Source organism: Orbicella franksi, chromosome 5 (assembly GCF_964199315.1).
Source record: "Orbicella franksi chromosome 5, jaOrbFran1.1, whole genome shotgun sequence".
Classification (NCBI taxonomy): Eukaryota; Metazoa; Cnidaria; class Anthozoa; order Scleractinia; family Merulinidae; genus Orbicella; species Orbicella franksi.
Window position 1 is genome coordinate 7,144,901 of NC_138149.1, and position 17,693 is coordinate 7,162,593.

The 17,693-nt window shown below is 38.9% G+C and overlaps 2 protein-coding genes across 10 annotated transcripts in view; both read right to left on the reverse strand.

Moving 5' to 3' along the window:
- Nucleotides 1-1,069, reverse strand: part of LOC145486601 (caspase-3-like) — an 86,510-nt gene extending 85,441 nt beyond the window's left edge. For all 4 annotated transcript variants that reach the window (XM_081465290.1, XM_081465294.1, XM_081465292.1 and 1 more), the window contains exons 1-2: nucleotides 1,006-1,069; nucleotides 729-791 (exon numbers count right to left, since the gene is read on the reverse strand). The gene's annotated coding sequence lies outside the window, so the exon portion shown is untranslated. The remainder of the gene's footprint in view (nucleotides 1-728; nucleotides 792-1,005) is intronic.
- LOC145486598 (uncharacterized) overlaps nucleotides 1-17,438 on the reverse strand; it is a 26,481-nt gene extending 9,043 nt beyond the window's left edge. Inside the window, exons 1-11 of one of the 6 annotated variants that reach the window (XR_014049311.1) lie at nucleotides 16,977-17,438; nucleotides 16,737-16,798; nucleotides 13,836-14,006; nucleotides 12,551-12,910; nucleotides 11,705-11,725; nucleotides 11,005-11,136; nucleotides 10,487-10,561; nucleotides 10,170-10,253; nucleotides 8,890-9,497; nucleotides 6,648-8,199; nucleotides 3,264-5,350 (exon numbers count right to left, since the gene is read on the reverse strand). Coding sequence is in view for 4 of the 6 variants with exons in the window: in XM_081465286.1 (XP_081321412.1) it covers nucleotides 8,032-8,199; nucleotides 8,890-9,497; nucleotides 10,170-10,253; nucleotides 10,487-10,561; nucleotides 11,005-11,136; nucleotides 11,705-11,725; nucleotides 12,551-12,910; nucleotides 13,836-14,004 (1,617 nt within the window). In the remaining 2 variants the exon portion in view is untranslated. Of the gene's footprint in view, nucleotides 1-3,263; nucleotides 8,200-8,889; nucleotides 9,498-10,169; nucleotides 10,254-10,486; nucleotides 10,562-11,004; nucleotides 11,137-11,704; nucleotides 11,726-12,550; nucleotides 12,911-13,835; nucleotides 15,230-15,962; nucleotides 16,383-16,736; nucleotides 16,799-16,976 lie in introns of those variants that run through there. The other 5 variants (XR_014049312.1, XM_081465286.1, XM_081465288.1 and 2 more) reach the window with 5 other exon arrangements.
- Nucleotides 17,439-17,693: the final 255 nt, after the last annotated feature.

Sequence of the window (17,693 nt, forward strand, 5' to 3'; positions counted from 1 at the left end):
CTGAATTGATCTGGTGTTTGTGTTCAATACAAACAACGTTTTCAAAACAATGACCCGTGGGTCAAGGGAAAAACCCCAGGCATAAAAGCTAGAAGGGATTGTTCTTCTCAACAATTTCAATTTCGCTTTAGAAGTGTCCGTCATATTCTGTTTCCTCGCAGTGTATTACCTCAGACTTAAAAGAAACTTACAACTCAGAAAAGAGCAATATAGCGCACTTCAGAAAGATGTACAATGTCGTTATACCCTAATTGTTTACTTTGCATCAAAAAATTTCCTTCACTTTTCTTATATCACGAAATTTTTGGGGAAAAAATGCGGTGAAGGTGCTTCACTCAACTAACCTTCAGTTCTTAAGCATCTTTATATGGGTAACGAGAGTGCAAGCGGACTGCGAACCCGTAGATTTTCGCTTTGGTTAGCCTGAAAAACACTCAGGTTTAATAAGCCTGAATAGCTAGGATTCGGATCAGGTTAGCCTGTTTACGGTTAGCTCTCGACTATGGTAACGAGTTTCGCTTGTTTCGATTTCGTTTCGTTTTTTCGCTTGTTTCAGTGATTTCGCTTCGTTTCGCTCGTATCGGTAGTTTCGGCGGCTTGCTATTGATCGTTTAGGCGGTTTTTGCTCGTTTCAGTCGCTTCGTTCGTTTGTTTCGGGATTTGGAATATGCCGCTGAAAACAATAACATTCCTACAAAGTGAAAACCTAAATAGATAAATGAACTTACTAATTACCCAGGAGGACGATTTCCTGAAGCTCACAGACTTCAAGTTTGAGTGGCTTGACAGATCTGCAATGAGAGCAACTTTAAAGTTGGCAACATTCATAAATAACTGTAAATTAAAGCTATTTTAAAGTCAATGTCGATCAGTGACGCGAAGCGAAAATCGCCGAGCTTCGCACTGATGAAAGCAGCCCCTTTCAAAACTCAGCTAACATGTGTTCTCTGTCTGCAGCACTTGAAATTATATTTTTAACTTTCAGTTTCCAGAATTTTTACTCACCTTCACAGTTACATATTGTTATCGACTGGCTCTTGGGATCGTCTTATCGACGACTGAATAATTCCCGAAAAAAAAAAATTCACCGCGCGCATGAGCATCGCGTGATCCTCGTACCCAGTCCTTATGCTGTGTATCAAATTTATCCTAACAACGGTCCCTAACAACAGAGTCTCTCTTGGCCGTCAGACTTATAGGGAAAAGGGCTCCCCCAAAATTTTACCTTAAAAATGGTTGAATGCAAGTCGCCTGGTCTTTACTTTACAGAAGAGGGCTGATTTTTTACAACATCTTAAAAATTTTATTGCAATGTTTAGATTATTTGTTACTAATGATGTGACTGAAAGACTTAAATTTAGCATAAACTTCAATTCCCGTCACAGTCTGTTCCTTAAAGGGCCTTAATCAACCACACCTTTGTTTTTGTTTACACGCGAGAGTTTGGCTACTATATTCTATTCGGAGCATGGCGAAACGAAGGGAATCACTGTGAAACTACTAAAGATAATTAAACATACTTTCAGGAACACAACTTACAGTAAAGCAATAATATGTCGTTTCACCAAGCAATATCAATAATTTAGATGGTATCGAAAATGGCGGAGGCTGACTCGGGTCCTTTAAGGAGTGAAGTCCTTCCAGTATTTCTCCTAGAGATGCACAACTCGGTGAATGTGTAGTAATATTACGGGGATCTTTAGATTGGGCTGCGAATACGAGACCGAGTACGAATATGATTTTCGAATCTCAAAGAAATGACGTTTCCAAGGCCCTCGCTCTTCATGTTGGTTTTAAGTAGAGAGGGCCGTTCGTGGGATGAGTAAGATGGCTATGTGACGTGAAAATGTGAAGCCTGCAAACAAGAATTGAAAAGTCGTCCTCGTACTCGACCCCGTACTGCTACTCAAATGTTAAGTCTTCTAATATTTAGGATAAAACAGCACGTTAACTACACTTACCGCAAGTCAGTAGACAGCTTGTTATACAAAGGCTTCAAAATTGCATTCGGCTTATTCCGTACTTGCCGTTGCCGTGATGGTTTGCTCAAGCTCTCTATTAAATTGTATTCGTTGCCGTTGCCGTTGTGGTTTGTTTATTAGAGAGCTTAAACACGAAGGCGCACTATATAAGGAAGTCTTCCCTGGGAAGACCAAGGCCCATTTGTGAGTCACCGTTGACGCGCGCGGGTCAAATTCAATGTTATGACGCAATTTATCATCAATAAGAGGACAGACGCATAAAAACTGACGTCAATTTGTTAAATGGGGGGCGATTTGAATACACGAAATGTAAGCTGTAGGTGAATCAAAGTGTCTTTGCTGGCTCTACTTGTCTCTATTTCAAGGAATGATTTTTTCAAGAGGGTTGTAAACTGTTATTGTTTCACTGTTCGCAATGTCTATGCAAATAATTGTTCTGCAGTTGGACCCGGCTAATTCGAACTCGGTTATTTCGAATTCCCCGTTATTTCGAACTCAAAACCATTTGCCTCAGTTTTGCTCTTCAGTTATTTATTATCGACTATTTCGAACAATTTTTCGTTTCCCCTGCGAGTTGGAAACAGCGGAGTTCAACTGTATTTGTAATGTCAAGTCCGATCCCAGTGGGTATTGTAGAATACTGTCAGAACGTGAAGCAAGTAATAACAATAACTTTATTTACTCGTACATTTACAGTTTTATATCAATAAAATCTAAAGACAAAGAAAAAAGTGTACTATATGAGTCTGGAGGCTGAAGTAACCAAGGGTTTTCTAGTCAGTCTCCAGGTGTTATGTTTCTATGGAGATTTAAGAGAAAAAAAGCTATTAAGAGAATGAGATATGTACATAAAATTGGAAAAAAGGAACATATAGAAATATTACTAATTTTCAGAATGTTGTTCACACAGTAAATAAAGTTTCAGATGTTTCGAGAAGTTGAAGGTATTGAGATCTTTTAGACGTGTAGGGATATTGTCACAGAGAATAGTCGCTGTATAAGCAATTGTTTGTTTACCAGAATTGCTACGCACTTTAGATGTGTACATATTTCGTCTAGATGCATTTCTGGTGTAGTATCCATGTACTTCACTGGCGTATTGAAAGAAATCATGAAACAAGCTTGGTAGTAGGCCTTTGTGCCAAGAATGCGTGAATTTCAAAGCTTGTAGTCTATAAACATTATTTACTGTGAGAACATCAAATAAGTTTAGTAAGGGGAGTGCGCTTTCGGTCGCAAGCAAGCATATCTTGGGTGAATTCAAAATTAGGGGGAGGAGCTTATGTCCTTTTATAGCGCGCCTTCGTATTTAAGCAAACCACGTCACCAAACAAACGCCGGATTAATGGGAAGAACAATGGATGTGCACGTGCGTTATAAATCTTTGTAAAACAGCAAATGTAAAACAACAAATGCGAGAACTTCAGGAGGCGGAGTTGACAAGCGCCACGTTGTTGAATGGTTCAAGGTTTATTTTTGGAAAGCAAAGCATATTTGTTGCGAGGCAACACAGCTTTCGCCCAAGGAAACCAAAGGTGGATTATATTATTTTAAGTTCGAGTCACAATTTTTAGACACTGGTCAAAAAGGGGACTGTTCTTTACTTTTTTCCTACACGTGAACTGCTTACTTTGTAAATCGTTAGTTGAATATTTCATTTTGACTGAATGAAATGACCGCGATATGAACGGTCAACTTCAGGCGGTGTAAGTTTTTTCAGTTATTATTATTATTTCTTAAATTTCTATATTTAGTTTATTTATGTATTTAATTATTCTTTCAATTCACTTTTATTATATTTCAATTCACATTTTATTATATTTCTAATTTCTCATTTGATCTTTATTTTTTTTTATTTTTTTGTTATTTAGTTTTGTTACGTACACTTATTTAGTTTTTTTACACTTTACATTTCGCACTCCGCACTGCGCACTCTGCTCTCGATCCGCACTCCGCACTTTGCCCCTTTTTTTTCGGAACAGCCGTAATTTGCTCACAGTTCGTGTTAATTCCCACGAACGATGCGACTTCCAGTAAATTCTGATTGGCTCACGCTTATCTGATGGCATTGCCGACACTCCGTTAACAGATAAGGGGCGGCAGACGACTCGTCAAGGAATTGTATCAGGCCGTTCTTTCTCCCGCCGTTAAGAAAAAAAAAGAGAAAGAACGCCTGATCGCAGGTTAGCGTGCTGCGAAGCGTCTTGTGAAAAACTGATTAAACTGAGAACGGACCACTCATTCGAACGAGACAATTTAAAATTCCCGGACCAATGGAGCCTGAACTGTTTTTCAGGCAAGACTTCATGCGACCACTTCAAGCTTTCCTTGTCATGTTAATACTAGATTACTACTTGATTCAGTAGCAATTAGTAGTAGCAACTTTATTTAAAGAGTGTGTTGTTAAACAGTAGACACCGATGAGCTAGTTGCCATCTATCGGCTAGTGATCATCTTGCGAGAATCTGCGGAAGAGAAACCCAATCACGAAATGACGCACACAAACTAGAACACTGCAGAACAAGGTATTTCCAAACTTAAATTTACCACTTTATTTCTTTGACGAATGTGAGACATTGACATGCTCAAAACTGAAAAAAACAAACAAACAAACAAACATTTAAACAGTATGAATTTTCTCTCTTTATATTTCATTATGTCATTTATTGTATTCCAAACCCTCTGAAAATACAGTAGAAACCCGATTTGTTGACCGGACCCTCGACTTTCGAACCTCTCGATAACTCGAACCAAATGTCGTTTCTCTCCTCGTCCATTTACCTACAATTTCTCGAACTAACCGACTTTTCAAACCAGTTTTCTTTTTTTTTTTCGGAGGTTCGAAAAATCGGGATTGAACTGTATTGCACAAACATTTGACGAAACTAGCTAAAAGTATCGAGATATTGAAGCTCACAACATTGCTTTATACTAATAGTCAAGACTGTAGCACATTTATAACCGAAACATCTCAATGCCCATGTTTTTCCCCGTTAGCTTGGTTATCATATTTGTCTATTTCACCTAAGTCGTATTACTTTGCGGCCTATTTTGATAATCTTTCACAACTCAAAAGACTTAATTAATTCAATATTTTAAAACGTAACATCGCTTTTATCCTTCATACAACCTTACTACCAATGTGTAATAGCGTAATTACTTCGTAAACACAACAATAAGAGTTAACTATATCCTCATAAACGTTACAATAGCACGACTTCAATGTTCAATAGCAAATTTTAGCGCGAAATGTCAGCGTTAATTAGATTGTCATGGCAACGTTGTCTCGATCCAATAAACAAGTCGAAAACCTAAGATTGTGAGCTTAACATTTTGTTCATTCTATTAAAAGGTAATCAAATGGTATACTCGTTTTATTAAATCCATTTTGAAATCACTGGCTATCCTTGCAATCTGATTGGCTCTCAATGGTGCGATTTATTCACGAATCGCACTATTTTTTGCTCTAAATCGCATCTTTTTCTCAGCCATTGAGAATGGGACAGTAAAACAAAACAACAAATCAGATTTCAATATTAGTTTAAAGTAAACAATAAAATTTCAGGAAAATGAAAGGCAAAAAGCCATTGTGTGGATAATTTAGCAACTAGTATTGCCAAAACTCTGTTGTTATTGTGTGTTTTTTCCAAAAAACTTGACGAATGTAATTAATTACAGTTTCTAAATGGCGATTATCAGCTCCTTCAGGCTGAACACCAACTTTAATGGAAGTTTCCAACTTTCAGTGTCCATTTTGACGAATATTTTGGCGATTTTTCTTCAACATCTGCTCAAAATCCGTATGATACCGAGTCCAGTAAAACATAAACAAACGAAAACCACTCAACAACAAATTCAGGGCCATCTCAAGAAGGTAGATGTTTCCAGGTTTCTGGTAGTTTCAAACGAAGCAACAAAAGAACTCAACTCTGTCGCTGTGAATAAACATAGTCAAAATACGCCCCGCTCCACAAAACAGTGAATGAATGAACGTCTTACGAAGCTGGTGTTAGTCCCGCCATCTTGGAAATATCTTGAAACAAATGGCGCCGCAAGAACTTGACAAGGTCCTGAGTATTGAGTCCTTCGCCGAGGTCACAAAAAGAAACGGAGATGATAACGAGCTGGACTCCCTTAAAATCATGTCATTAAACGGTATGAAAGAAAAAAAACGTACCATCCACTGGGCATCGTGCACTCGAGGGAGTTTCACAACTCAAAAGAAATCCATCGCAGAATTACGCAGGATGCACCTTCAAATTCCTTCTCCAAAGACAATGAAAAGTCTCAGCCTCAACCACAGAAGAAAGAAAGACCTTCCATCATTGATTCAACCAACGAGAATTGAACTTTTATACCTGAAGCAGACTATTTTCGTTCTGACTTCAAAACCGCTTGTTTCTTTGTCATGCTCGGATGAGTTTTCGTCACATGACATCGTTTTGCATACTAAATGAGACGTAAAGGCGTTTCCGGTTCCGCTTTTTTTTTTTAACAAACCGGCTACTGGAACAATACACCAAAAGTCTAAAAATTAAGGCGATAAAATTGTGCGATTTCAAAATGGATCTAATAAAGTGGCAATTGAACTTCATGTCGTGCAATTTTGATCTGAAATCACGCGTATGATTTCAGACCAAATTGCACTCCACTCAGTTCAATTACCATTATAAATGAGGAAATACACTAATTGATAAAACGCGCGTGAAATTATTTCCTTATTTCACTCGTCACTATAAAAAAAGGTAACTAGCTGTATATTATATCCACAAAAAATATTGCACGACAGTCCCTTTAATGTTCAATAGCGTAATTAATTCGTTAACACCATAATAAAATTTAACTATGTTCACACAAAAGTGTATATTTACGCGAGTATGTCCAAAATGTTTATTTTACCAGACTTGACAATTATCCTTCAAAAATTGCAGAATATGGCCTAATGATTCAGTATTCAGACTCCACAGGCAAGGAAGTTGAATTGACCAAAATTAGATTTGAGCAGTATACTTTTTAAGATAACTCAACCGATTTGCCAACGAATCGCTTTTTACACCCACCGTAACTGTAATTTTGTAGAGTTTGACAACTCTCAGTATTACGATCTTACGCCAATATATACGATCTTTCCATGCAAGATGTTTATAAAGGTCTCCATGGCTAATCGTTAGCGCATTGTTTACGGATTTAAACACTGCATGATCGTGGGTGCTTACCGTTTGTCAGAATAAACCAGCTGGCATAACCATTGAATAATGGTAAGAATTATTTTTCCAAAATCAGCCAACCAACCGAACAAGATGGCGCTTCGATTTTCCGTAATTGCCAGTGTTCGGTTTTGGTTAGTGAGAGGCTGGAAACTGAAAAATTAAGCAAATGGTAAGGAGCTTTCCACAGTTCTCTTCCGAACGGTAAAAGAGGGCTACCTCTATATGTAGTCTACAATTTCCGAGCGAATGTTCCAGAAAATCACTGTTCTATTTGACGTTCAACCGAAATTCCGAATTTTTTGACTTGATGGTAAGCACCCCGTGACTCAACCACCGCCATATCGCATTTCTCATCTACATCAATAGCGCTCGCGATCGAGTGTCGACAAAACCTGTCAAAATTGACCAATCAGGGGATATACCAGGATCTGGCATACCGCGCGCAACGACCTCTCCTCTCACCAAGTCCCTCTTTTCTTTTCTCGCTCCTCCATTTTTCCGTGCTGCGCCCAACTAACTGAGCGCCTGAAAGAGGCTACAGATAACAAGGAGCTTCCGACCACGTATAGGGTTTGTAACAGTTTGTAGTCAGGGCCGTAGCTAATAACGGACAAACCGGGACACTTGCTTCGTTGTTGTTGTTTATAATCATCATTACCACCCTCTACACCTACGATGAGAATTAAACTATGCACGTCGACGTTGCCTCGATCATTTTTTTTTTTCTATTCTGGCTACGGCCTTGTAGAAGTGTTAAAAATTGTTACTTCTCACGATTAATAATCACAATCACAATCTTTACATATACATTTTCCGTTGCACTGACTCTCTTCAGACCTCTATAGAAACACTTGCTTTCTAAGGGTGTGAGTAGGAGCTGGAACTTGAAATGAGAGTTCAACGTCAGGATATTCATTTGCTATGTCCGCAACTCGTTTGTTCACTTCCGTCAGCATGTCCAACAAATGGTGGTGACGGTGGTACGTTCGGATAACATCCACCAGTACCTAATAACATTAAAACATAACTAAATATTACTGAACAGATCTTCTTTACGCGAGAAAGCGCACACATTCTTTTTCTACTTAATGGTCGCATGATGTCTAACATGACACCTGATTCCTTGCTTGCTTGCTTCCTCCCTCCCTCCCTTCCTCCCTCCTTCCTTCACACTCCCTATCCATGCTGGATTTACTTTACTCCTTTGTCTTGCTGTGCAGCAAATCAATGATTGACTAATCTCTTGTGAGAGATCAGTGAATTGTGTTTGTTATTCCTCCCAACTCAAATACGTTTGCCGATTGGAAGACATGTCACGTAAAATGGGTAATAACTCAGTAACTACCTAAGGAAACAAATTAAACTTTCGACTCGTTTTTTCGTGCACCTTGAAACCGCGGCAAATTTGTGTGCCAGCCAGCGTCAAGCAAACGGGTGTTTCGCGATTTGTTCTCTTTTTGAGTTGAGAAATGTAACAAAACACTTCATGACTGGCCCCACGGGAAGCAGCGAGTTTTGTTTCCCCGAGACCCTCAGTGGGGGGAAAATTGACGCTTTCGAGGAAGCAAAGCTCACTGTTTCCCTTGGAGCCAGTCATGAAGTACTTATTCTCTGACAAAGAATAAATTCACTATTACTATTTTCCTCGATACCAGTCATAAAAGATTCCACTCAGGCAAAAACATATTAATACATACTTGAATAAACCAGGACCCAACTCGTTTGCTTCGCCAGGCTTTGTACCCTGGTACAGTGGCGAACGCCAGAAGGAAGTCAGCTTCTCTTGGAGAAACACCGTTTGCGAGGTCAGCATCGGGAGAGTGAATTATCTGAATGCTGTCTTCCGCAATGTTGTCGGATGTTGATGCTGAAAGCCGATTCATTCTTGGGTCGTTTCTTTGCCCCCTACATGCTTGAATAAAAAACAGTTTGGGCTTGTTTTCAAGTGTTGGGCAATTTGTCGCTGTGAACTCACACATTAAATCTTCCATTCCGGCCTTTCTGTTGTCCACGCCGTAAATGACATCCTTTTTATCACCATGCGACATAATACAAAACACAAATGCCGCATAGTTGCTGTGATCTTTTGCAGCCATTTCTTGGGCTACCTTCAGGATTTCCAGGCCACCAAGATTCTCTCTGATTACAACTATGAAGTGGAGCTCTTCGAAGAGACATGCTATCGCCTCTTCGTCTAATTTGGCGCCTTGACGTTCATCCTCGCCTAAAAAGTTGTAATTGTTTATTACAAGGCAAATTCCGAGTGGACCTTCTCCCATTTCGTATCGATCAAGTTCAGTCGCACCTGTTAGATTCAAGAAGAAAGCGACGTCAAATGTCTGTCTAAAGATCAATGTATGAGATGTTCTCTCAGTCATGTAGCCAAGTAATGAAGGGGACCTTCCAAGCTTATTAGCCAGCGAATTGAGCAAAAGAGCCTTAGGGCACTTTGTTGAGCATTTATTTTAATATCTTATTCAGCTCCGCAAATCATCTTTAAGAGGAGGCGGACGAGCTCGCGACATTAATGGCTCGTTCAACAGGATCGTTATTCTAATCTATACATATTTTTCCTTTAGCACTTTTGCCGAGCACTTTTAACATGAGCCTCTAGCTCGAGAGATTGCACAAGTACTCCCGGTGCTCTCGACATCAAACAAATTACCTACTAACTTAGAGGTAACCGCACAAACAAGATCAGTGAATTTAATGTTTTGTTTAATTTGTTTCTTAATTTGTTTTTCTTGGAAAAGAAACGGAAATGAATATTTAATACTGAGCTGAATTCCATATTATTATCTGAATTTATTTCAGCTGTTTGCGTGGCCCCACAAGCGTTTGTGCTATAAACTTTGTGCTATGTGCTATGTGCTATGTGCTATGTCGAGGGTGAAGGTTATTATGAGCTGTGAATGTTGATGGGACGTTCTCTGGTGTCTGTTGTCGCACTTGTTCTCATAACAGTACTCAAACTCACACTTAATTTTCTTCTCTTGCTCCCGTATTTCCTCCTCGAGCTTTATCTTTATCTGTTCAAGCTCTCTCATTTTCTGTTCAGACTCTGAGGGGAAAGAAACGTAGTCGCTCTCTTATGCAAATGTACAACAATATTTCTAGCAAACGTAATCCCGCGTTTACGTTTTGGTTGAAAATTAACACGCTACTAAAATCTAATATCTCATATCTCATTTGATTTGTAAAGCGATTGTAACTACTCCTTACATAGTACAACTTAAACTTGTGAATGTTACTTCTAAGTTTGTTCTTTACACTACATTGTTACTTCACACTCACGCTCTTGTTTGGTCCTTTCTTGCTTCATTTCCATTTCAAGCTCCTTGTTTCTCTGCTCAAATTTCATTTGACACTCTGAAAGAAAAAAAAACACAAATGGCATTGAGAGTATACGTAATACTGTCAAAACCTCACACGGTCTCGCACCCTCGGCTACAGTCTCTTTCTGTCAAAGACCAAATATCCCCATTCGCAACCATTTAAAGTGGAACAGGGGGTCCATCTCGGAACATACATGGTGCCCATATTATCTTAACTCTCTTCATTAGATTGTTGGGAGTGGATTATTCTCGGTTAAGACAAAAACTGAGAATTTCAGTCTTAATTAACACTGGACCAGCGGCAAAACTGTTGTCATGGCAACAGCACAACGGGTATCAGTTTGTTTCTGTTGTGATGCACAACACCAACAATAACCGCAAGATGAATTCAATAATAACTAACTACATATTCTATGAAGATCTGTCCAAAGCAAAAAAGAAGTTAGCTAAGAGAGCATAATTATTTTACAACTTTACCTGTAAACCGGTGAGCTGTTCTTATAAGTTCTCTCCCCTGCAACGTTATTTTCCCTTTCAGTTCAGCGCATTGTCGCTGGAGTTCAGCATTTTCCTCCTGAAGAAGCTCAAATTTCACTTTCCATTGACATCCTGATGGAAGGAAACGTTCGCATTGTTTTGTTTTGTTTTGTTTTGTTTTTGTTTTTGTTTTTGTTTTTGTTTTGTTTTTGTTTTGTTTTTTGTTTTTTTCTATTTTGTTGTTTTGTGATTCCAATGAATAAATTTAAAAAATATATCTCTCTGTCTTCCAGGTACTTCAGTATTCAGAATTGGAACTGTATGCAAAGGGCTTCTTGGCTGCTATTGATAACAAACTCTAGCCACTGCTGGGCGTCGAGCAACTTTTACGGTTCTCTCGTGCTCTCCAAACTTCCCGCGTGCATCCATAACTCGATATACACACGCTAAGCATGAAACAATTCTTAAATATAGCGTCAATAAAGTATTTCTTTACAAGTTTTGAAAGGGATTAAATAATTGATTTATACCTTTCTTTTTTGCCCCGTTTGGGAGAATGATGTCTGAGAAATTTACTGGAGCTTATTATTTTAACCAACTTCACTTTGAATGTATACAATTCATAAATTTGTACAGTTGGTCATTTCAAAAGAAATGTGAGCTTTAAAATGTAACTCAATACTTATAACTGTTACATTACCTGACTGTTCCTCTTCTGATTCTGAAAGAAATACGAGGGATTGAAATGAATATAATATTGGTTTAAAATGGGCGCGTATTTCAATATCAACCGTATTTGTTGGCTGCGCCTCGCTAGTCCACAACATTTTGACCACTGTGATGACGTATATCGTTGTCGATAAGAGTACAGACAACGCTAAACCACATTATTCGATTTTTTTTTTACCACAACGTCAACGTTAAAGGAAATGACCAGAGCCTGACCAAAGGCGTGACACATTGACGCGAGCGATATAGCAGCGTTGTCTGGACTCTAATCGACAACGGCAAATTAGCCAATCAGATTGTGAGGTTAGTAGCAATAATTATTGTGGTAAAATGTTAGTTTTACAGGGTCAGGGCAGTCTTTGTCTTACCATAGACATCATTTATTACATCTACCTGAAGGAACTAATTGATTCTACGGAATACAGCAATTGTAGGATATGCTTTCCTCAATATGTTGCTTTTGTGAGACTTGAGAGCAAAATTCTAGTCCGGTATATCACCTCAAAGTTTAGCGTATCCCCACTAATAGTATATCAATGTGTAGTGGGATTTATCCAGAGATAATGCCTGAGTCTTATTTGTATTTACTTTCCGGTTTCCGCTGAACCAGTGGGTCAATTTCTTAATGTCTTGATTCAAGTAATACGTCAAACACAAGAAACCGGTTTTCCTTTCTACCACATTTCCAAACACCGAGAAGAGAATCAGAATCTGTTACCGTAGGAATATCTTACATAATGGTTGTTTAGCTGTATCAATCTACTGGCGTACGCATACAACAAAAAATGCTCCACCAGATTGAAAAGAACTCCCTTACCTGCTATGCTGAATGTTCGGGAGCACATTGATTGAGAGTCATCAGAGCTGCTGGTCCTTCTTTCACTGGTTGCCACTTTCTTCAGTATAACTCCGTCACTACCACTGCTACTTGCACCTATACCTCTTTCTGTACCTCTACCCTTTGGTGGAGGTAGAGGAAAGTTGGTGGGGGATGGGGTAGGGAAGGGGGGAGAGGAAACTACGGATGAAAAAGGAAGAGATGCTCTTCCTGAGGGAGGAGTGGGTGAAAGCTCGCCACAGGATACAGGAGGTGTTGTTAGACCTCCACCCAACCTTGCTGGGGATAGAGGGGGTGGTGATAAACCTCTTGGTTGGCTGCTGGCTGGAGAAGGTATTGCTAAAAAGAAAATTTAACACGATTATTCACGATTATTCTAATTGGTTTCACAATCCTGGTCGTATGTTGACTTCTTTGGTCGGAATTTTTTCGCCCAGAAAGGTGAAGCACTCTTTCGAGCATACATGTGAGTAAGACATTGTCTGAGGACAGATCTGTGTTCTCAAAAACACGCTCAAATATTACTGTCACTCTTGTTCATTACCGACCGCAAATTCGCCATGAGCAAATTAGAAGTCCTACTGTCCTGATGTCCTGCGATATGTACAGCCCCAAAAATGAACCCGAACCCTAAAATGATCCCCCAATCGACCCCGAATTAATCACGCCCACGAAATTATCGTCATTAGATTATTTTTCATCTTGTGGATCCCGAAATGATCCCCGACGAATTGAAGGAATGGCGAGGACCGTGGATCGGTCAGTGATAAGAGAAACTAACTCCATTTTGGCCCATGTAGAAGACTGATTTACGGCATCGATAGAAACAACTAAAAGAAAATAAAGTAAAACTAAAAAGAGAAAAAGATTTTATTTCAAATCAAGTTAAATTTGTAGCTGTGTTTTTCAGGAAGCTAATATGTGGTTATAAAAGTGACCTTGTATTACATAGTCTTATAACAGGGACGACTTCTTTTATTAGGTATGTATAGCTGATATTGCTACGATAATTTATCATGATCACTTGGCTGAATTTGAGTACGGTAAATCCCTAATCGCACTTTTTTGGGAGGCATATCATGGCTCGCTTAGTCTCGCCATAGTCATTTTGGCGAGACAAACCATGTGTCGACCAAACGTACCTGATATGCCACTGAAGTGTACCAATTGCAAAGAGGAACGATTAGATTTAAGGATCAAACATGCCAGCCATAAATTAATAAAGCATGAAAGCTACTTTTTAAAACAGTTCCCTGATACTTACCAGCAGGTACTAGAGGGTCGCCTTCTAACTCCCGGATAACATTATTAACGCCACCTCTTTTCCGCACAAAGCAACAAAGGAAGTCTAGTGTTCCCTTCGTCAGCATTTGGTCTTCTGTCACGCCAACGAGGTCAAATAACCTCTTCCAATTGTTCCAATTGTCCTCCATATCTGCAAAAAATGTCGATTTAGTATCAGACTAGTCAAGGCGAAGTGCTTTATAGAAGGCACATGGAATAAGCCCCTGAAGGGAACTCCCATATAAAAAGGACGGGGGTGCTCGTTGGAAATTTTGAAAAGACCCCCTAAGAGGTACCAAGATCCTGTTTTGTGGGCGTGGCTTGAACCTTTTTTCACCCCTAAGAGGTACCAGTTCTAAAACAACGCATTAACTGACGCTTTCATAATTTTTAACAGTGACTCGTCTCCCGGAAATAGAAATATCTTCTTTTTCGCAGTTTTCTACTCGAGACGAGACAGCTACTCGTACGATCGTAGACTAGTCTGTGCGTTGCCCTAAATATGCTAAGACGCATCTTTTTTCCTCTCTCTTTTAATTTAAGGTCACGAATAACGAACGGTGAGCCACAAAAAAACAGGACCCTTAATGATAGCATGAAAAGCTTATGTGTTTCCATGTATTGTGCCATGTATTTATTTTGTCCTTTAATTAAATACAGTTTTGAGAAACCAGGTTAAACAAAGGGATGGGACTTCCCAGGGAAGTCCACAGACGTTTAATATTTTTGCGTCCGTCTCGCAAAGAAAAATAACTCGTAACAAAAGAAACCATGGTTCGCCAGAAAACTCTAACTGTTACACGCAGAACATCCCGCTACGATCTCAGGAGATTGTTGATCAGTTAATTTTCCTGAAATTATAAAAATAGAAAGATGACCGATTTCTGTAAAACGTAAAATTAAGTACAAAATATGACAGGCAAACAAATAAACAATTAAGCAATCGAACAAATGTCATTGTGAAAGTTAAACCGGCAGTCCATGCTTTACAAATCCAAGCTATGTTGTAACAATCCAATCCGATCTCTATTTAACAATATACCCCTACGGAGGGGCACAAATATAACGGCCGGAAGTCAATGAAAACATCCGAAATTAACTTCTTTTATTTTTGAAAGCGATCAGTTCACCATCATGAATCAATAAACCTTCACATAAAAATTCTCCTTCTTATACGTTAAGTGATCAGACTGGTAGAAATCAAGGACCAGTGATCATTACTCTTTTCATGGTTCGTGACAGTATTCTCAAGTCCATCTGTGAAAAATGCCCAATTTTTACCGAAGACACCGAAGAATGCTATCGAGCCGAAATTTTGCAAAAAAAAAAAAAAATGTACTTAGAGATTTTATAGCTGATAAATATAAAAGCTCAGAAGGTCCCTAACATTTCTGATTTTAGACCTTATTGAAGTCACGTGATAAAACAAAGAAATTTGAAAACACTAGCATGAAAAGAATTCAAACGACTGACCCCTGGGTCATGGGAAACCCCCCATTAAAATTAGAAGGGATTGTTTTCCTCGATGATTTCTATTTCGTTTGATAACTTTTGTTTCGTAAGCTCTAAGAAGATTGCTTGAATAAATCACTGTATGTAAACTTGACTGTTTCCGCCATGTTTCTTATTGACTGTTTACGAGCGGGTGAAATCCTTTCAGTTCTAAAGGTCGAATTTTTGTGTCAGTATTTGTTTTTGCCTCAAACGTCACGAAACATTGCCAGCGAAGCATTCTGATAATTATTGTAAGACAGCCAAACAATAACAGCACTAGCAGTATGTTCGATGCTAATGACCTTCTCTTCTAAAGATTTTGTGTCCCATATCAGGCTTTATTGCCTGCAGCTAGTCTAGCTTCAAGAATTACTTCAAGGCCATCAATACGTCAATGACGGAAATGTCATACGCTATGTTCTATGACCTTCTATGATTAGCATATCATGCAACAAAATAAACAAGAGCCATAGATGTCGCGGAACGAATACAGAAGTAGTTGCAACACTTCAAGGGCTCTTAAATTCATGAGACAATGCAAGATCAACCTCGACCGGCCATGTTATAACGCTTGCCCCGCAAAACAAAAATCTCAGCGGGAGAAAATACTTACATACAGTTAGAGAGCTAAGTCACTCGGGTTCTCTCGGAGCTCACATCGAAACAGGCCAAAATGCGAGAGGCTGTATAGGAGAATCACACCGACGTACGTATGAAAATATATGATGAACACCACTTCTCTTGAAAAGAGGCGATATTTTGGGACAAATGAATTGAAAGGGGCACACTATTCGTGATAGTCGTGACTACTGGAATGAGGAATAATTTCTGCATGAATAGCAAATATGCGAATAATTCGCACGGACTCAAGAGCACAGAATTCCTGCCAAGGCTGATAGAATTTCCAGTCTCTGACTGATTGGAGCCAAGTCAATGTATTCCATCTTGTTTATAGATTAGAAGAAATTCTTCTCGCAACTTTGCAACTCAGTTTTAGTTTCGTATTGGTCAATCCGTGAGGCTGTGTGGCATTTGCGTGAATATTTTAAATGCCGTCAGATTAGTCGTCCGTGTATTACCAGTTATTTATGCAGAGATCTGCAGAGACTGAGGAAATTTATAATTGGGCTCAGATAAACGGCGCTCACTTAGTCATCATCCTCTTTGCTAGTGTGAGTGGAGCATAAGGCTGCAAACGGCACTCATTAGAATAGCTTAATTCTTCTCAAAACATACATAATAGTCATAGTATTTTGGATCTCCAAGAATTAGCAATTGGAGCTACAAGCTGTGATAGACGGATACTCCAAACTTCTGACATCCACACAACTAGCAAATACTAGTCGCCGGACGCGGGGTTATTGCACAAAGAATGAAATGAACTTACCATTTATCAGGAAGGACGATTTCCTGAAGCCCACAAACTAAAGCTTGGGTGGTTTGATAGATCTGCAAAGTCGACAACATTTATAAATATTTGCATATAGTACTCGAGGCGGAAATTACTAAGTCTCAGCTCGCATTGATGAAAGCAGATCGGATACTTTCAGCAAACATATGTGTTATATGTTCTCTCTCTTTTAATTTGTGATTGTAATTATATTTGTAACTTCTCAATTTCACTTACCTTCACATTGAAGTTTTTCTTGTAATTGTTGTCGACTGTGGACTGGTCTTTTGTTATCCCATTTCACGGTTGACTTTCCTCATTGCAATACAATATGAACCATGGATGCGAGGCAATTTTAACCGGAAACCAAATTTACCGACATCATGAATAGCCTCACATCCACTTTGGAAAACAAGAAAAATTAACCATGAAAAGTCCTTTTTCACGACTAACTTTTCTTATTTGCATTGATTTACCTGTGATTGCATTACTACCAGCTATTTCCATAACTTTTCTTACTTCCATTACATAAGATCATGGATGACAAATTACTCGGCCTTAATTTGCGCGAACTTTCAGCGTTAATGTATAGTTTCACAAGTGAAATTACAAACTGAAATTGCTATGGCATCTTTGTCTTGGCAATACAATTAGTTAAAAGTCAAAAACCCACGATTATAAGCGTAGTTTGTCAGCCATGATATCAAAAGGTAATCAAATCATTGTGTACTCGTGAAATAAGTATATCTTTATCAATCAACTGAGCGCGGAAATAAAAATCTCTTGCGTTATATTTACAACAGGAGCCATAATAGCCATATTGGGGCTGTCCCTATGATATGGGACAATTTTTCTGTTTTTAGAACAAATTGCGTCATCCCGTGCGGCACACGCGCGTACATGCTGTGAGGATTTTTTCGGATGTAGCGCGGGGAAATGGCGTCCGAAATTCCC